The sequence below is a fragment of the Lepisma saccharinum genome, chromosome 17 (assembly GCF_977018435.1).
Source record: "Lepisma saccharinum chromosome 17, izLepSacc3.1, whole genome shotgun sequence".
NCBI lineage: Eukaryota > Metazoa > Arthropoda > Insecta > Zygentoma > Lepismatidae > Lepisma > Lepisma saccharinum.
The window spans coordinates 44,680,090-44,702,227 of NC_139245.1; the positions used below are offsets into that span (position 1 = coordinate 44,680,090).

The following is a 22,138-nucleotide window of genomic DNA, read 5'->3' on the forward strand; positions in this document are numbered from 1 at the left end:
ATGATTTAATGAAAGGCCAAGATATAGTGAGATTTGTCAAAGCCCAGAGAATAAAGTAGTTGGGCCATGTGGAGAGAATGATGGAAGACTGGAATCCAAGAAGAATGTTGAAAGAAAAGCTTCACCACGCAAGAAGAAAGGGCAGACCACGACTTCGATGGATAGACGACGTCGCTGCAAACTTGCGGACGATGAAAATTAAAGGATGGAGGAGAAGAATTGATGATAGATTAGAATGGAGGCTGATTGTAGAGGAGGCCAAGGCCCATCAAGGGCTGTAGAGCAGAAAGAGAGAGAGCGAGAGTTATAATTTCTATAATATTCCAATACTTCAAGAATAGTTACTGGAAGTTTGCTCCATCTGAAATTGTTTGAAATCTAGGTTCGATTTGCTCTGATATCTATAATTGAGGAACGACCTCCTTCAACTTCAGCTCCACTCTCTGCCGATTTGATTTGTTGATTTGGGGTTTTTAAGTCCATTTCATGCACAGTAAGGCTAATCGGGACTGGGCCTACAGTTTAAAGTGGGATCCGAACCACTATGAGCCTCCACCGGGTATCGAACCCGGGACCCCTTGATAACAAGGCGACGACGCTACCACTGCGCCATCGGGGAGGCCCCCCACTCCATGCCGAAAACCGAACTTCGGTGGATTCTTGACCAAATGTGTCGCCAATACTCACCGGGAAGTGGGCAAGGACGACCTGGTTAAGTAAGGTGGAGATGGCGTAGAAGACTCCCACGTTGATGCCGTACGTCACCAGGAGGATCATGTAGCCCTTGTTCTTCACCAGACGGACGATGGACTTGCCGTAGTTGTCATCCTCGTCCGGCGTGCGCTGGGCCGCAGCGCTCGGGGGCAGCGGGGGCTCAGCCTTGAACACTGGGAAGAAAGGAAGAAGTTATAGTATCCATGCAGAGCTCTCATAAAATTAAACACGGGACACTTGTTCGAAGCCTCACGATTTTTAAAAGTTAAATTTTTATCGAATATTTTGTATATTGTTTATTAGGTAACAGATGAGAGAAAATAAAATCTCCACAATTTTCAACACCTTTTGAATTCGTCTGAATATAAACTATTTTGTTATAGACTGAACAACTGCCTAAAAGTGGAATCTCTCTCTCTCTCTCTCTCTCTCTCTCTCTCTCTCTCTCTCTCTCTCTCTCTCTCTCTCTCCACTATTATGTATAAGGCTGTGGATGCAACCCACATCTTCATCAAACGTTATGAAAATAAGATATCCTCAAACATTAGCATATAAAAAAAGTAGATAGTGGATCCAAATTATAATAACGAAGACATACCCACACATATACCGGGTGGTCCATTTATAATGATAGTATGGAATATCGCATGCAGAATGCATCCAATCGAAAAATTGCACAGAATAAAAGTTTGATACTATTGAGGGGGTAAGTCATTTCCGCAAAAATTTCGTCGCCGCCACCCACCCCTTAGGTGGGGTGGGGGGTAAATTTTGAAATTTCAAATGGAACACCCCCCTTCGTTTTACATATTTGAATTCCGTGTTGATAAAGAAGTATTTTTTGTTCGAAAAATGTTGTAAAAAAATTGCAAACTTCGAACATTTATAAACATTTGGTAGTTTCAGATTCATTTTGTTCCCTTTATGTAATAACAGTTTTGGTTTCCGTTAAGAACATTTCATAAATGAATTTTATTAAAAAAATGTGTGCAAAGAATTCGGCAAAAGAAAATTGTTTGCAATTTATGTTTTTGTGTAACAATAAATAATATTAATTTGTTCCAACTCTTTGGTTTCAAGGAACAATTTCATATGAACAACACTACTCACTACTCCATTCAGCCTCGAGCCATGTTGGACACAAAGTTTCCTGGTCGATGGATAGGACGTGGACGACCCGTTTCTTGGCCAGCTCGTTGTACCCGTTTTTCCATACGTGCACACTATTATCAATATCTACATATATCATTTTTCTTCTACATTTATTATTATTATCGAACATTCAGTACATCTCGAAATCCCCGTCAGTTTCTGAGAAGCCAAGCAAAGGTCATTTGCCTTGCCCACAAAAGCCGACGGCTATATTTACGCTTTCTCTCCCAGAAGCTCCTTTGTCTCCTCAACATGAAATATTTCCATTCTTCCCTGCAACCAACCCCCTCCCCCACGTCAGCCAATAGAAAGTGGACATGGACAAAAAACCCTAACCCAACGGTCAATTTTGGCGGTTCAGTGTGCGTCTATAAGCTAGACAGAAGAGTCGGTGTTGAGAATGAAAGTGAAGAATCGGTGTTGAGAATTCAGGTGACAAGTGTGTGTCTAGAACTTGTGCCGAAGAATCTGTTGCCGAGAAGCTGCGATAGAAGTGTTGAGGATTTGCCTTGACAAGTCCTTGTCGAGAGGTTGCGCTGAGAGTCCGTGTTATACTGAACATCCTGTGTCTAGAAGCCAGTGTCCGTCAATGCTGAGAGCATAGCATTTAACCCTTGATTTACGATGAACGGGATAGTTTTCGTCACAAGATAAACTATTATATATGTAACTGGTCAGTGTACAGAAGACAGATGTGAACTGTGGCGTGTGCTTCGGCGGCCTGATATATATGTAGGAATCGTCACCAGAGGGCAGTGTGATTGACACCACGGACAGCTGGGACAACCAGTTTCCCTAACGACAAACAATGGAGACATCAATACACAGCGCCAGGACATCAGTGTAAGTCTGACCGGAACTGAAATTCAGGTGTGGACTTGCAATTCTCATATCATGTAGAGATTCTTAACATAATACATATTCACATATCACAGTCCATCAATCAAATCGCTATAATTTCATATGCAACCCCATCCTTTTCCCTCATCTCAATAGTATTTTTTATTTGTTTATGTGCACCGTGCAGGCACAGCCGGGCATCGAACCCTGGACGGCTTGGTCCCCAACCGCTTATTGTTCGGCTTCAACCAAGCGGCCCAGGGGGAAAAGAGCTAGCCTGTACGGCCACATGGACGACCCGTTTCTTGGCCAGCTCGTTCACCCGATCTCACATCGCCTGATTTCTGCTTTTGGGAACTACTTAAAGAAAAGTGCTACCACGAAGTTCCAACAACGCTAGAAAACATGCGGCAACGAATTATTGATTCTTGTGCCTCTATCACTCCTGACATTTTGGGACGAACAGTGTGGAGCTTCAGAGACCGTGTTTTGAAATGCATTGAAGAGAACGGTCATCATTTTGAACATTTGCTCCTTCAAACATTTATTTGTGTACCTCAAATGATAACTAATTTGTAGTAACATACATAATTTTGTTGTTCATATGAAATTGTTCCTTGAAACCAAAGAGTTGGAACAAATTAATATTATTTATTGTTACACAAAAACATAAATTGCAAACAATTTTCTTTTGCCGAATTCTTTGCATACATTTCTTGAATAAAATTCGGTTATGCAATGTTCTCAACGGAAACCAAAACTGTTATTACATAAAGGGAACAAAATGAATCTGAAACTAAACTACCAAATGTTTATAAATGTTCGAAGTTTGCATTTTTTTTACAAAATTTTTCGAACAAAAAATACTTCTTTTTCAACACGGAATTCAAATATGTAAAACGAATAGGGGTGTTCCATTTGAAATTTCAAATTTACACCCCACCCCACCTAAGGGGTGGGTGGCGGCGACGAAATTTTTGCGGCAATAGTATCAAACTTTTATTCTGTGCAATTTTTCGATTGGATGCATTCTGCATGCGATATTCCATACTATCATTATAAATGGACAACCCGGTATATTGTTGAGACACCTGTTCGGAGTTATCGGTATAGTAGAGACCAGTATAGAGTCCCAGGAAAGGTGACGCCCCTATCGTCGTGATTGGTCAAATACAACAGTACATTTTACTTTGCTTTTCTACCTCCCTTGTTAATCGCGACAACGATGATGAAAATGATTATATGAAATTGATGAATAGGACAAAACAATGATACATCCATGCTTATTAAGGTTCGAACCTGGGATCACTATCTTCGCAGCGCGTAACGCTTATCACTCCGCGTTGTATAATAGATAGGCTTCGTATTGTCAACAATTCGTGCAACAATGTGTTGAGATTGTATTTCTTTAGTTTTATCAATAGTCAATAATGACGTAACCAATTGTTATAAAATTCCGTTGCTATGTTTTCTGCAAGTAAGCCGAAGTGAGACATACTCGTATTCATCCGTTGGTAATAGAAAATATAATTTTCTCAGTTTTAGATATTCTGCGATGGGGAACTGTCAACTTTTCGGCGTGAGTTAGAAGTTAAATATTTCTTTGAGTGCTAATATATGTGTGTATGTATTATTGTGGTAGAATAGAACAGATATATTGTATATAAAGTTAGGCTGTATCTACACATTTCGATATGAGTTACTTCACTACATTCATTCATTGATATTAACACGTAAAGGAGTTTTTTGTGCTTTTCTCCAATCACTACAGGTGAATGTTAGGGTGGTACTTTTCTTGTTCCTTTCCCTTTGTTCTCGCGATTAACTTAATGACCAGGGTGCTGATTTTTGCTTTCTCATTCCATTGCCTCATCATCGTTGCGATTAGCCAAAATCACGGGCGGCTCAGATAATTTTTTACCCGGGCGATGTGGATTTTTGGCTCCCCCAACTTTCCACTGAACCACTCCCACTAAAATCTTGACCATGTTATATACTTTACGAGAAAAATAAGAGCCTTATGTTTAAATAATTTAAGTATTACTGTTAATATGTAGGTATGCACTTATTTAATACACACACACAAATCTCTTAGTTTATATTGCTAAATGATTTTGCAATGTATTTTTTATGTTTTGCGGCAGTAACTCGAAAATTTCTTCTTTGGAAGGATTATAGAAATGAAGACAAATCTACATTGAACTGTTCTTTTGGAGTCCCTATATTTTTATATAGAGTCACTCGGGGGATACGCCCAACTTTTTTTGGCGGTTTATAGCTTCGCGAAATGAAGGAGTGTCGCAATGAAGAGGATGTCAAATGAAAGCTACATGTTTTGTTATTGTTACCTATAAGTTTTATTACTGTAAGACTTATAGCAAAATAACCATAGAAAAATAAACAGATGAATGTCAATTTGGGCAAATCACCCCTTGTTCAGGGTAAAATGCCCAATACAAGAAACAATTATTGTAATACTTGACATGACATATTTAAAGGAAAATAATACACAGCATTAACTGGAAGATTATTAACGTTTGTTTCGTAAACAGAACATCATTTGTACAGACAAGCATAGCGTTTCTAACATCATTTATTTTGAATTTACCATAGCCTCTTTTACTGTTTACATTTGTGAGAAATTGCATTGCATTTTGGACACCTGGACGTGAATTTGATACATATTTCATGCATCCACATACTACAATGAATACACTGGATCCAGTCACATTGTGGTCCTTTCTTATCATAATAATGCCCATGGGCATATTGTACTTAATTTCTGTGGGCATATCACCCACACAGCTACAAGCAGAAAAGTGGATCACTGGGTTGGCAACCAGGGACGGCGACAGGGGTGGGGACGGGTGGGCAAGCGCCCACACAAAAATTTCCTGTGCCCACCCGATTGCCCACCCAATCTAATTCAATAAGTACATACGTGTACTTTGGGATATATCAATGATTCAATAAATGAGTGTATTCTGGTGTTCATAACATGTATATCTTACTTGTGAATATTATCTATGCTAGAAATGTTCACATATTATCTACCCATAAAAAGCCAATTTTGTCATTAGAAAGTGAAAGTAATTACTAGAGCTATTGAAACAAAAACTGTGATCAAATGAATATTTTCATGATTGAAAGCAGCTGGTAGGCTTAGGAGGCTCAAAATTATGCAGGGTATGATCAAGGTTAGATCAGAATTTAGGGTGAACTTGAGGACTGCAGCTCCGGGCCTCCACATACGTATATAAATCCCGGCCTGGGTATGGTTAATAAATCTCCAAATAAACAAATAAAAACATCATCTTAGCGTTACTTCTTCCATCAACACAATACATTATTTCGACTTTTTAATTATTATTAGAATAATTTAATCAAGAAGACTTAGATGGGCAGGCCATGTGACGTGAATGGCAGAGGAAAGAATAGTTTACAGGATTCCTGTTGGGAAACCTGATGGTAAGAGACCAGTAGGAAGGCCAAGACGAGGATGGAGGGATAAGGTTGAGAATGAGATGGACCTAAAAGAAATAGGCAAGGATGGGAAAGATTAGATTGATCTTGCCCCAGATAGGGACAGATGGAAGGCTTGTGTTGCTGCAGCCATAAGAGTATAATAAAAAAAAAGTAAAGTAAAGTGCTTCCCTGTGCTTTGTACCACGCCATGAATGGAGGATAATGAACTTCCGCCTTCCATTACCTCCCTCCCCAGTCCTAACAAATTTTAGAATAAACTAAAGAATTTTCTGTTAGATGAGCAATATCTCTGTTCAAGCTCCCACAAGTAACACTACACAATACAGTTTAGATTACATACGAGCCTCGCCAATCCAATCCAATCCTTGACAAATCTACAACTATATTGTAATATTTACGTATGCGTTGTTCTATCGTACCTCACAAAACTACCATAATCATGTACATCAATCTCAACATCCGTGCGTGAATGTCCTGCTCAGAAATGTTTAGTATGTGTGTTTTAATGTGTGTGTGTGTGTGGGTGAATGTGTTTTTTTTCTCTTTCTTTTTTACGTGTTGTCTTCATTTTTTTAAAAAATCTCGTCTTTGTTCTTTCCTTGTAACCATTTTTTTATTGTATTTTCTTCTCTTTTTTTATGATTTTGTTTATGTACACTAGGTAAATGTCAAACGGGGTTAGGTGGGAGAACAGCCACAGGCTGAACCTCGCCCTTTAATAAAGAAAATTTGAATTGAATTGAATAGGGGGTGTGGAGTTAGGGCCCCATACTTTCTTGATCTCGGCAGAAGCTGGAGGTGATGTGATCAGAGTATAATATAGTTTTAATTAGCTCTGCATTGAAATTCAAGAAGTTTCCCTTTTTTTTAATTCATTACAATTTTTATATACCTCTCATCTTCAAATATCAATATGGTGTGCGAAATATCAACTTTATATTCGTTATACTAATAAGTAGGAAACACATTAATCACTACAATACCGAACTAAATAAATTTTAATAAATCAGTTATGTATGGAAAAGCTACAGAATTATTCAATTGCTAATGAGTGGCTCATCCTTTTTAGAAATCCTCATTCCACACATACATTTTGCCACATGAATCAGCCGAAAATGTCAACAGAGTCTGTAGATGGAGCTGAAGTAAATAATAAAAAAGTTATGTCACGAAGTATCCAGAAGACGATTTGATTAGTTTGTTTTTAAGCCCACTTTTATGCTCAGATACGCTAATCGGAACTAAGCCTACAGTTTAACGTTTAGTCCGAACCAGTAAGCATTGTGCTTCCACCAAAGGAGGGGGAGTCGAACACAGGACCTCTTCATTTTTAATGAGACAGCGTTATGCCATTGGGAAATAAATATACAGAAAGAACTTGCACCAAACGTGTCATTTTATCACCACAGAAGATGCGTCCATTCTAAGAGGGTGATTGCCTGAGACAAATATTTGAGACTTTTGGAAAACAACGTCATTGTTCACGGAATTAGCTGCCTTGATCCATTAATGAAACGCTGTGCAATTGAAACTACCACCTCAAATTTCTAAGAGGTATGAACTAATGAAACTCCATTTTTTGAAGAGTAAGTTCTGGTTGATTTATTTTATTTTAAGTCATTTTTCTGCTAATTTTGATAATGACGACGGTAAGGTTCAATGGTGATTAGATTAAAGTAACGAAGGGGCGAAAACAAACACATGCTGACACTCAAAATACAAACCCTCATAAATTATTACTTTGACAGTGGTTCCAGGCGCCAGGGACTCGTTGCCCTGGAAGAATAAAGTTTCCAGGGTATGCTGCATAGGATAGAGGTTGACATTCTAGAGTGTTCGAAATGGTCATGCCATACAACCCAAGACATCTATGCAAAATACATGAATTATTACCGGCACGGTGATCAACTTCGATGAATTCCTTGTGTCTTAAATCATTTTGTTACCTCAAAAAATATGTTCATGTAACCATACGTGTATTACTTCTCCCGCATGAGTAACGTGACAGTTCAGAAAACGAATAGGAACTTAGCGTAATCTCTTCAATTCTGAACAGATTTTTCAATCTTACTTGTTTTGATATTTTGTCAAAATAGCCTTTCATTAGCCTAGGAATACTTCATGGACAATGAACAAAGAATTGGTTTTCCGTGTGTGTTTTAAATCATTCCTAATAATACGTTCATTTTAATCCAAACATTCAGTGGCGGCGATTAGGAAGAGCTGGAAGTGGGGGGATGCAGTTCCCCCGCCACATTTGCCACTTTTTGCCCCCGCACTATGGCCTCTTTATGCTAAGCCTTTTCTACCAAGAAAAAGTATATTGTCTTTGCCCCTCAAATGTTGGTACCCAATCGCCGCTGCTACAAACATTCAGATAGAGTTGTCAGTTGTACAAACCTTGTAAGCTAAGAAAAGTTACCCCCAAGGAGTAAGAAAACTGTTTCAGTCAAAAACTCATACGATGAAAATACTATACTCAGGAACATGCATTTAAATTACGAGAAACTTCACGATTGTCTACCATCGCACTTTCTATCATTGTCGCCGAATACATAAAATCAAGAATGTGCCTTGTATTTGCAACACAAGCTTAAACCTAATTGACATTTATTTCACTGTATTAGCATACATGAAGGAATGTGATTAGAATGTATGGCTGCATATGGATAATCACTTCCTTGAAATGATTCTGTCCATCAGAGACAAAGCGAAAGGAAATGGAACAAGATGCGAGAATAGATTAGAAAATAATAAAAAGGAAAACAAGAAAAGGAAAGGAAAAATAAGTAAGAGGAAAATAGGGAGTGTAATACATATGTACATACACATACGTGTATACTATATATGGTCTTACATTTATACTGCCCACCCTAATTTATCAATAAGGAGCTTCTGCCCACCTGGTCGAAAATTTCTGGCGCCGCCCCTGTTAGCAACTCTGAGCATCATGCGGCAGTTTCACTGTGCAGATGTTTCCCTGACTCTTGATCTTTATACCAAATATAATTGTTTCTTTTTCTCTTGAGAATATTATTGCACACTGTTAATACAGCAACGTCCAAAAACTTATTACCTCAAAAATTGTCTTCAGTATGCTTTCAAACAAGAGTCGCAGAGCTGCCATAACATTAATGTTGCGCGAGATACGAGGGGGTGGGCACTTAACCCGGATGAACATATTTCCCCATAAGCGATTCTACTTCGTTGAGTACTTCTGCATTTGTGCCAAACAACTGACTATACGCTTTAGCTTGTTGAATGATGAAAAACACTCCAATTTTCCTTTTCATCTATTAACTATTTTTTATGCATCATTGTCATCCTTTCTACATCTTTTTTATCACATTTCTACTTTCACTAGATCAATATTTATCCTCCAACATTTATTTATATTATTTTATTGTGCGTTGCCATCTATGATTCTTTTTCGAAACTACTTTCGTCCCATCTCGTGTTATTGAAATATCTGCTTTGTAACAACTCTTTTTGAAACAAATACGAGGATCACTATTTATATTTTGAGCCTAACAATGAAAAAACAGGAATTTGGCATTGAAAACTGCTTTATTGTTTTTCGAAGTATTCTCCTTTATGGTCAATACACTTTTGCATTCGTTCGAACCATTTGTCAAAGCAGTTTTTCCAATCTTCTTGAGACACCTCCATAATATGGTTTTTGAACGCATCAACGGCGTCTTCCGCCGACGAAAATCGTTGTCCACGCAATTTATTCTTGACATTCGGGAACAAGAAGAAGTCATTGGGTGCCAAATCAGGACTGTACGGCGGATGACCCATCAATTCGATTTTTTGACTTTTCATAAAGTCGGTTGTTAGACGAGATGTCTGACAGCTGGCATTGTCTTGATGAAGAATGATCCGACGGCGTTTGTTTGTTTTCCGTATTTGACCGAAGACCTCTGGCAAACAAATTGTTGTGTACCGTTCAGAGTTGACCGTTCTACGTTCCTCTAAAGGCACAGTTGCCACATGACCAGCTTTCCCGAAAAAACAGGCGACCATTTGTTTCGATGTGCTTCGAGCGCGAACAACTTTTGTTGGATTGGGTTCATCTTGAAACACCCATACAGTCGACTGCTGTTAACGTTCCGGCTCATATGCATATATCCATGATTCGTCACCTGTTACAATCTTATATACGTCTTTGTAGCACCACGATTGTATTTATTGAGCATTTGTTTGCACCAATTGACGCGAGCGTCTTATTGAGTTTTTGTCATATTGAGTGGGATCCAACGAGAACATACCTTTCTCACAGCTAAATGATCATGTAATATTTTATATATGCTGGTGGAACTAATGCCTATGGTTGCCTCAATCTCACAGTATGTCACATGACGAACTTGCAGTATTAGGTTTTGCACAGCATCAATGTTTTCTTGAACAACAACTGATTTTGGACGACCTTCGCGAATCTCGTCGGTGAGCGAATGGCGGCCACGATTAAATTCGTTATACCAGCGTTTCACAGTGGCAAAGGATGGGGCTTCATCGCCAAATGTGGAAGTAAGTTGATCGATGCACTCTTGTCTTGGTAATCCACGTCGAAAATCGTAAAAAATCATCGCACGAAAATGTTCACGAGTTAATTCCATTTTATTGTTGTCGCGCAATCTCCAAGGCAACATAAACAACACAAATGAAGCTATTGACAAAACATTTGAAGTACGTTATGGTCAATAATGCCAGACGATTCCGTGAAAACGTCAAATCGCGCCTAACTTCAATCAGTGTTGCCAAGGCTCAAAATATAAATAGTGACCCTCGTAGCTACGCTATGTTCAAGATTAAGGTTTTGGCGCTATCCAAGGAGGACACGTCGGTTTGGCGCCCCAGGTCGCCCGACCCTTATGCCGCCCATGGCCAAAAGTAACAGAAAAGCACATTATGCATTTTAAATGGTTTTGGTGAATACAAATCCATAAGGAAGCAATCCAACTAACACGAGAGCAGTATGCAGTCCACCAGGTGAAGAATATTAATAGAAATGAATATGACTTTGGAAATTTAGAAGTAAACAATGTAAGAATATCTTCTACAGAACTCGGTAGTTCAAGGAAAATCGTTCAAAGGTCCACTATGAAAGAAACACTCAGTATTCAGAGGGTCTAGGGGGCTGCTACTGGGAATAATTTCTAATGAAATTTTAAGTAATAAAATAGAGGGGAATTTATTATATTGTATTCTTTGCTTCAGTAAAATAAATTCCAAATGGGGGCTAGTGACCCTTTACCATGGCGCTCATGCAAACAAGCAGTGCTACACACATATATATTTGTTATTTTCTTAGCTTTTAAAACAAACTTTATGTATTTAAAATTAATAGTCAAATGCGCTTAAATTTCGAAACTATTCCATTTCGTAAGAAGCAACAACATCGATTTAATTATTTCAACTTTTGCTTAGATTGATTAATTGATTTGCTTTATTTTACTTCGCTTTTTGTGCCACTTTTGGCTAATAAGCGTAGAGGAGTGATGATATTATGAAATTGATGAATGGGCACTCACAAACATTCATGCTCTGGCCAGCATTCGAACCCGGGACACCTGGCGTTGTAACGCGATGTGCTAACCACTCCGCCACGGGTCCCAGCACTTTTGCTTAAATTGTGGAATTAAGGCTTAGGGCTAAGTATTACTTTTAACTTTTTTAACTTTGCTACTGAGGAAGATGGTGGTGTTCCTAGATATTAAGCAGTTAACTTTATAATTAGAAGGCCGAGATCGTGAATGTGTGGAGCATTACCTCCACGTCCCGCTGTGTACGTTCATGCTACAGTCAACGGCAAAGGTAATGGTAGGCAAATTGACCACCGCTATTTTCATTACTTTTTATTCTACATCCTGTTTTGTTTTAAGAAATGGAACTATGTTGGTTCGAAGCAGGCATTATCACAATTCATTATCATCACATTGTGTAATACTGACCGAATGAAAATGGTGATGGACAATTCGACTACTGTTTCTTTTGCTATAGGGTGTACCACCCAAAGGTCACGCGTGCCTTCTAACCATAAGAATGAAATTAAATAACCCCAGAGAAGGTGAGAGGCTCTGTTCAATTCCTAGTTTATGTTATAGTGGAGAGGCAAGGTAGTTAACGTGGCAAGTATTCATGTGTCTTGGGTTCGAATCCCGCCTTCATCCCTCTGGGGTTTTGCCACAGGTTCCCGTCTCTCCAGGTGGAGATGACGGTGATTTGCTGGGAAACAGAAGAGTGTCTAGTGCAGTGTTGTCACATCTCCGACTGAAGAGATGGAAACCTTGGGGCATTATACCGCGTTTGTTAGAACCTGTCCCGTTTCCCGCGCTAGCGATCGCTCGACAGTTTCTGTGCCAATGAGAAACGAGGAAATAATCGTCTGCTGGGCAGCGAGGAGCGAATGGAAGCCAGAAAAGAGGCGCTTACGTAGACGCTGTTGCGACGTTGCGTATTTTAATTGGCTGCATGGCTTTGACTTTCCCCAGCACGGAGAAAAGACAGCGATCAGCTAGCGCGGGAACCGGGACAGGTTGTAACAAACGCGGTATAGAGAGCACAAACTTTACTTCCTTCAGAAGAGAAGTCAGAAGACAACGAGTGGAAACTTCCATTAATGGCATTCGGATTACATGTCCTAATACAATAATTCTGGATGACCTACAAGAAATGAGAAATTAAGAACTTTAGATGGTCTTAGGATGTAAAGACTTGATATTCAGTTGACAACTCTAACGCCTGGCAGAGTAAATGTAATATGAGCCCTGCTAGTAAGTTTAGCAGATAATATTTTCCAGTTAACACAGATAATATTTTAAAAGGGTTATGTTGAAATTTGGTCACCCGCCTATTGAAAACGAAGTGAAGAAGGCGTATTTCCCTTAAGAAAAACATCACAGCAACAAAAGTTTCCATTCATAACATCTAAGAACGCTTGGCATAATGCGCTCTCTACAAAAATAGGAATTCTGATTAAAAGGAAGACAACAATTAATAAATGATAACCTGTAGTTAATTTGTTTAAATTAAGAATAGAATAAAATACGCCATCTTCCAAATTACTAAACACAAGTAAAGTAAATTTCCAACAAATGTTAATTTGTTATTTACGTACAAGGTAACATATTACGTAGAATTAATTTCTTGAAGAAAAAGTTCTAAATTATTATGAAACGTTTGTATTCTATTAGAATTTCAGACATTACGACAAAGGTGTCATCTCTTATTAAATATTTTAATCTGTTGAATTCCTGTTTAAATACGTGCAGAATGTGAACAAGAATAAGAAAATCATTTAGCACTTACAGATTCGATAATATTAAACTATAAATAATGGAGAATATTTTACAATACTCAGAGTCGCTTTTCTGTCACTTTTGGCTACTCGCGACGATAAAAGTCGCTTGTCACTTTGGTGAAATCCCCCGTGCCACTTGTCGCCTGACGCATGTCACTTCAGTTTGAAAGCTTCAGAATTCAACCAACCCCGTTGCTTATAAGTTGAAATTAATGGAGGTGTGGTTAATTATAAATAGCGACGCTACACATTAAATGTACTGTCACAACATTCTTATTTATTTTCTGTCATTCATGTTTATAGGAGGCTGACTGAAACAGATGATTTTTAATTACTTATTGTTGCTTTTAAATCTCTCTAGTTATTTGTGACATTGAAGGTGAATGATGGATGAGAACACAGTAATTAGATCTCAGATTCCCTGAGGGGAGGGGGGGATGGAGTTAACTGTGAAACAAAAAGTTTACAAGGAAATCTTGGTCCACAAAGAACTGCAAAAAATGCAGCTTTATTCGACTACTTTTTAAAAAAAAAATATTTATTATATGAGATCCGTAGTGAGAATGTACAGTCAAGGACAATAGAAACTGAAATACTCGCTTCCATGCAAGACGTTATGTGTATTGCCTAATCCTACGGCGGTGATAGAAGTCACTATGGATCTAATAAAAATCACTTATCGCCGTAGAGTTAGGCAAAAAACATAACGCTTTGCAGGGAAGAGAGTATTTCAGGATCTATGTGCCCCATTTTTATTGCCGCTGACTGTACACAATGTTTTGTAATCTTTGATACAATGTTAATTACAAAAGAACACACTACTGATTATGTTTTCAATCCTGTTTCTCGATTGGGTGAGTTGTCCATTCGATGTATCTTGGAAATCAAGTGCTGATTGGTGGATGATCTTCAGGAATGAACCATGGTTCCAACAGAAAGATGGTCGACAAGCGAAGGAAAACATTCACCACCGGAAGTCCATCGGATGTGGAGACTGGAGAGATGAACATGGAGCTCAAGAACAACATATTGTGACAGTTCTTCAGTGGAAATCTGTACTTCCCACTATTGGAAATTATTGTATTACAAATCTAAGCCACTTGTAAGAAGATGAATAAAAAATAAGCATAATGAAACACGACTTACCTCATTCTCAATAATCTATTTGCATCGTACGGAATATAGTATGTGATTTAATGAACGTGTAAGGAATATATTGGCAAACTCATTTTACGATTCCTCTGATAGTTTTACCTAGGAACAATGAAGAAAATAAATAAAATGAATAGTGTTGTATTCAATAATCAAACCAAGAAAGAGCGAAAAACTAAGATATTAAACACTCAGAGCCGAAATGTGCTGACTCCTCATTTCGTTTCTCCATACCATGCACAAATTATACCGTACGTCCAGTTCTTTGCGAGTAGCCGCGGCTCGTGCATTATTTTCAGGATGGGGGGAGGGGGGCTTAAAGTGCTTGTCCAATTTTTTTTCACCTGGGAATATAAGGTTTCATAGTAGGGGTATGAGAATAAATTCAATAAATTCAACTACAATAAATTGTGCCTTTATGAAAAAAATGTGGTTTATTGCAAATTCATGGACGTCCTCAGGTAGGGGCAAAGATATTTTTTTTCCCCAGGGGATGCAAAGAACACTCCTTCAGTCTGAAGTTACTGCGGCGAAAATGTTCTTCGAGGTCGAACGCGGCGAAGGATGGTTGCGACGATATTGGCCACTTTCACTTTCATAGAACGTCGCGTGTTCTCACAAGCGCCGGCTGTACGTTCTCACGCGTCGGTCCTGAATCTCTCTTGTGTGTCGGGCATCAATCAAACGTCGTCCTGGAATCATCTCTCTCTCTCTCTCTCTCTCTCTCTCTCTCTCTCTCTCTCTCTCTCTCTCTCTCTCTCTTTGGGCTTCTGTCGGCCGTTGCTCTGGAATTATCCTTCTCTCTCTCTCTCTCTCTTTGGGCTTCTGTCGGCCGTTGCTCTGGAATTATCCTTCTCTCTCTCTCTCTCTCTCTGGTAACGGGCTTCTGTTGGGCTTTGAACTGGACTCGTCCTTCTGGCCGTCGGGCAATGGTTGGCTTCGCTGCGCTGCGTTTCGGTCGGTTTTGGCGTCGGCTGGCTTCACCGGATGGTCGTGGTCGTGGTGCATCGTTGCGGCCGTCGGGGAAGCGACAGCCTTCTTCCTCTATCGTTTTAGCCGGCCATCTTTATGGTAGTCCACGCTTGGTAAAAAACAAACCACCGCGAAATGGTTCACAGAATAAAGCACACACTGGTAAACTCACTATCGGTAACTTGCTCACGGTACGCAAGAAAAACAAAGTCCACGGAGACAAAACAGTAGTCACGCGAGAGTGTAGCGCGGAGATGCTCTCTCTACAAAATCCGGATAAAACTGTGTGGTGAACTCGAAGTCCTGCAAATTTATATCAGATTCAAAATTGTCCGTTGAAGAAACGTTGGGATGGCTTGGCTTGGGTTTCCGAAGAGACGGAAATGATCCCGGTCCATTGTATCGAAACGCTGTCACAAGGCGTGTCTTCGGTTCTTGATAGCTTGGGCTCCAGCTGATTATCCTGGTCATCCGTGAAAAGTAGTTTGCCCTCCCGCGGCGAATCCTCTGTTGGTCCTGACGAAAATAAGTCCATCCCTTCTCCGAGACAACCCGCTTTAGTGCAAATATGCCATGTACAGTCACGGACACTGCCGACTCGTAATGAATACATTGACTTTCAATGGAATCGTTACAAGCCGGCAGTGTCCGTGACTGTACATTGCCGTATTGACAGTTCGGCTGTCACTCAGAAAAATCCGTCTTCCAACTCCCGATGTCTGGCTCGGATACCAATTTCACCACATAATAAACCAAACCTCACACTTTACATTTAAACATAATATGATTAAATAAACAAATTGATTAATATCGAACGGTGATTTTTTGACATGTTACTGGATACCGTGACACAGGACCAGGGCATGGAGAAGACCTTGTATATGGCTGCAGGTTCCGCTTCCAAAAACTTCCATAAGGTAGTGATTCGACATGTTCCGGTGTCATACACAGCCTCGGCTTTGCAGTAGAATGTACAGGGGATGGACAAAAATATGGAAACACCTGGTATAAAACAGGTAGCCATTTCAAACACGATTTGCGTCTGAATGGTAGGTGACGCTCTGGTCACTGGCACTTCATGCGAGGTATACACCCTGGCCAACCTGACAGATGGGCCAGTTACAGTTCAGCGACCGGTCCGTGCAGGTTATCGTCTGAGCTGACAGAGTTTCAAGAGGGCAAATTGTGGGTACGCGTATGGTGGGAGCTTGCGTGACGAAAGTAGCGGAAATGTTTGGTGTATCAAGAGGCACAGTCTTGAAGATCATGCCTGCCTACGAGACTTCCGGAAAAACCGCATCAGCGAAGCACCAGCGTGGACGCAAGTGTGTGTTGCGTCACAGAGACAGACGCACATTTGGTAGGATTGTGACCAGGCAGAAGATCACCACGGCTCCAAAAGTCACTGCTGAGCTGAATACAGTGCTTACAAACCCTGTTAGCGTCAAAACAGTCAGAAGAGAACTCCACAAGCAGGATATTCATGGCAGATCTGCAATTCCCAAATCACTCGTGACTGTTGACCATGCTGCTAGACGGAGACAGTGGTTCAACACCCATAAAAACTGGACAATGGAGCAGTGGAAGACTGTAATCTGGTCGGATGAGTCATCCTTTACATTGTTTCCAACTGCTGGCCGAGTGTACGTGTAGAGAACGCCAGCACAAGCGTACGATACAGACTGTCTGTTACCGAGAGTGAAGCATGGCGGTGGTTCAGTGATGATTTGGGCAGCCATCTCCTGGTACTCTGCCGGACCTATCAGCACCCTTTCATGGACATGTCACTGCCGACACCAGGGATTCAAGAGACCCCATTCCGACAGTAGTTACGTAGAACGTAGAACGGAATTCGACTCCGAGACGGCTAGACCCTCATCGGACATCTTTAACATCGACTACATAGGACAATTCCATAACAAGGTGGAAAAACTCAGACCACAAGGGGTACTTCAGTGCCAACGCTTCGACCACGGTCAGCAATATTGTCACATGCGCCCCAGATGTGTGAAATGCTCTCGGGGACACTGGCTTACCTAGTGCGAACAGCGATCACCAGAGATTCCTGTAGAATGTGTGAACTGTTCTGGTTCACACACGGCAAACTACAAGGGCTGTCCCGTATACCAAAGAACACTGCAAGCTTCACGTGCTACAAGTTCGACAAAGTCAACTAGGACAACCACCATCAGGGAGAGGAAGAACCGCCCTCCACTCCAGGCAACGACAGAATTTACTCGACCATCTTCGACTTTGCCGACCAACGCCATTCAACCACGGAAGCAGGATATCAATCCAAACTTGACTGCACCCTCTCCCAGCCAATCACAGGCCTCCACGCGGAGACCAACACCACAGATCACCGACCACTTGGACGATTTGCGTCGGCTACTACTTCTACTTTTGGAACCAACATTGCTCCAGACTCTGCGCAGAATGGTGGATGGACTTCGCCGTACTCACGCTCCTCCAAGATCTACTGGTGGCTCTCTTATTTGATTCATGTTTTATGTTTGGGTTTGTTCTTGTGAAGTCTGGGCACACTTCAGATTTTTCCTCCCTGCGACAGTTGCGAGAAGGCTAAAGTACTCATGTAATACTTCGTATTGTATAATGAGATTTCAGTTAAATAATAAATTATACTGAACTTAAACCCCACAAGACGACGAAAAAAAAACAACAATGATCATCATTGAAGTGGTCCTTCACTGTAGGCACTAGTGTTCGCAGAGAGGAGGCCGATGGGGCTACAGCCCCTTCCGAAAGTTTGAGAAAATCAACATTTTCAAATAAAAGCAGTGAAGAACTTGGGGAAAAGCAGAGTGGTAAATGCAAACTCCCCTAATATTTACAATTCATCTTTACAATCCCAGCCCCTCCAGAAAAAAAACAGTCCTACATACACCAGTGACTGTAGGAAGTACACAACTGGACAAAACGTCCTTGTATTCTGCTGCATTGATAGTGCCATCCAGTGTTTGCGTCGAGCCTATCAAGGAATAAACATCCCCACACCATAATATCATCTTCACCAAACTCCACTGTAGGCATAGGCACTATACGCTGGTAATGTAAACGTCACTTCCGACGCTGTCGCCATTACAGCGATTACCAACTATATCGGCGTAACCCTGCAGGACATGGAAGCTGTCGATAAGGAGACCCTCTCACTCGCCTTGTATCCAAATTAATCTTCCTCGTGTCCTTGAATCGCCAACTCTAAGTACGAACCTCACTCACGCACTACTTCTCAAAACCAACTCAACGTGAACCACGACTTCCTCCCAGACAGTGGCGTAGCGGCCGCCCCCGCAACCCCCGCAATGCAGGGGAGGCCCGAGGTGTAGGGCCCCCACAATGTTCTCTCTCAGTGCTCCTGAAATTGTACATAATCGCAAAAATTCAACAGATAGGGTCGCTTATTTAAAAACTGGATTTGAGAATCAGAAATCTGGTTCCCAGTAACATGTCATATGATGACGTCTGCGATAATAAGCAGTGGCATATTGACTCAGCCAGAGGGGCCCCGGCAACTTGACACATAGGTCTCCTCCGAAATGCAGAATAAACTTACTTGCTCACAGATGTCAATCGATAGGAAAATTCTCCCATCTCATACCTATAGCTACGCAGTTTGTCGCAAACGTAGTGTAGTGTAGTACAGTTATGAATCCAGTAGAGATATTCAGTTGCTCAACCAGTCGATGCCTTATTGCTACACAATACCTAAACAAACAAACTTGCAAATTCATGACCTTTTTTTACCAGTAATATTAGTTTTGCACATGATATTTAAAATGTAACTTCCCACCAAATATTTTCAAAGCCTCAATATGAAATTGAAATAAGATCCGAGATAAATTTCCTACATTGTCCCCGCCTGTTACGTTTTACTTCAAAGGGGCCTAAAACGTCAGGAGGTGGAGCCCAGGGACAATTATACCTTTGCCCTTATGTCCAGTAGGCCCTATTCCGACACTCATGGTATACAGCGCATACAGTGCTCGAAGTGAAAATCCATAGCTGCGAATTTCCTTCTTCGAGTTAGGGGATAGAAGGATATATCCTTATATGGATCAATGTGAAGACATAGCAGTAGGTGGAGGAGGGTGCTTATGCAAATTATCCTAGCTGGAGGATGCTTCATGATTTTTCTTAGCTGGGGGGATAGCATCCCCCATGTTCCTTACACTCCCCCCCCCCCGGCTTACTCACACACACTCTTCGAGCACTGATGAACTATTAACAAAATGGTTCTTGTTTCATGAAAAAGTCTTTAAGAAATATCAGTTCTATCGAAATGAAATGGCATGGTTAAAATTATGAAATATGATATTGAGATCCAATAACACCAAAATGAAATAGTGCCCGTGCAGCAACAATCTTCTTTTTTTTAGGAGGAGGGAGGTTCCAGTCCTTCCATTCATCATTTTAGTGGGTGACAAATTTTCTGTGAATAAAGTCCAATCGCCGCTTTATTATCTATCTCTCAAGACTGGAGTCCGCTGTTATTTCTTCGCAGCAGATTGAAATTTACCTTTTGATGCTAAGTTACTCTCCATCGACAATCTACAGGTCCAGTTCAACCTTCGTGACTGAAATGCTAAGTTTGTTTGAGAATATAACTCACTAATAGTATTTTAAGACTAATGTGAGCAGCTCTTACGTTGAATTTTGGCCTGGCGTAGCAGGGGGATGGCTTTTGAGGTTGAAGGGACATCCACCTCAAAGTCCAAAAGAAAGATTGTTTAGTACCTTTAAAAAAATTTCCCAAACAGTATTTTTCTAAATGTATGTATTATGTGACCTAATTTTTAAAAAAATGTTTCGAACAAAGAATTCAAAGGATCACGAACAAAATATTTGGCTGTGTGAGTCCTGTCCCTTCCTCCAAAAAAATAATCCTGGCTGTGCCACTGCGTTGAAGTAAGATAAAATATTTATAATTTCTTCTTCCAGTTATTTATCAGAGATTCAGACCATCCTGATTTAGGTTCGAGAAACTAACACGCTGATACATATTCTAGGTCGATGGCAAAAATGGGAAGGCAGGGCAGAGTATTTGCAGTTAAAGTTAATTTATTTTACAACTAAAGGGGCGGGACTAGCTAACTATTGTGCGTCCGTCCCACTCTGGCATCTTCTCGATATTTTTTTTCACCAAGGGGGCCCCCTAGAGAACTGCGCTACGCCACTGCTCCCAGATACTTACCAATTGGAAGTCCTACCAGCATTCTTATTCTTTCCAATATATATGATTTACTTTATTTTACTTGGTTTTTTTGCTTTTGTGCCACTTTTGTCTAATTTTGCGAAGGTGGGGATGAGTGGTAAGATTATGAAATTGATGAATGGACACTCACAAGTATCCATGCCCATGCCAGGATTCGAACCCGGGACCCCTCGCGTCGTAGCGCGATATGGTAACCACTCCGCCACGGGGTCGGCTTCCATATATATGATTACTAGGTCTAGGATTTTTATGACCTAAAAATCAGCAAAATATGCAAAATAAAATATGCTCTTAATGACCTAAGATCTTACAAAATATGCACTATAATTTGAAAAATATGCCCTTATCACTACACTGTTTCAAACATCAATATCTAGGGAGACAAATTTATGGTAAATAAAAACTGAGGAGAGCGGTAAATAAAATGTTAGATCAGCGGTATATACCAGCGGTGGAAAAAACAACAACATTGGCACACACTTTTTCATTATGAGAGGAAACAACATACAAAAGAGCTATAAATTGATAAACTACTTCATTTTTATACACTGTACACATACACAAGTACTTAGCTGTCCAACCAAAAAGAAAACATCAACACAAAATCACTTAATTTCTAAATTGCATATCTCAAGTGATTTATTCATTGTATGTATTTAAAGGATATCCTTGCTGTCCAACAAATAAAATAATCACTACTGCACATACACAAAGACATGTTGAAAATCACATGATGATAAACAAAATTCATTCATGACTGAACACAAATGACACCATTGTTTCCCTTGATGTGCGGGAACAGACTACTCTTATCGCTGCTACAGCTAGCAAGTTCAATGAAACTGGAAGTTGAGCAGACATTCGGTGGAAGAAAGGAATGCAGCTTGACAGGGAGCGAAGTTTTCGAACTGAGATTGTGTGCATGGGAAATCCCAATCTGCAGCGTCTTTCTGGTGTGATCGAAGATAGAACGTTCTTCAGCTGCAAGTGGTAGGAAACTTAAGGCAAACGTTTCGTTACAAATCTACAGTTTGCGCGCACAACCTCGATTCCGGTTTTTGCGTGTTTTCTACTTAATTTGATGATATTTCACGGTTATTTCGCGAAAAAGCGTTCATTTCGTGGAAAAGCACATATTTCGCATTACTTCCCGAATGAAACTCATGCATATTTCATCATTGGGGTGTAGTTACGTGCAGAATGTTCAAAATTGAATCTTTTTTTTTCACATTTCGCGATTTCGCGCATCGCGAAAATTCAATGTCCCTATCAATATCTAATATATG

At 40.3% G+C, this 22,138-nt stretch overlaps 1 protein-coding gene across 1 annotated transcript in view; it reads right to left on the bottom strand.

Moving 5' to 3' along the window:
- HisT (Histamine transporter) overlaps nt 1-22,138 on the bottom strand; it is a 134,159-nt gene that overhangs the window by 15,816 nt on the left and 96,205 nt on the right. The window contains exon 6 of the mRNA XM_083139385.1: nt 688-887. Coding sequence (XP_082995511.1) covers nt 688-887 — 200 coding nt within the window. The remainder of the gene's footprint in view (nt 1-687; nt 888-22,138) is intronic.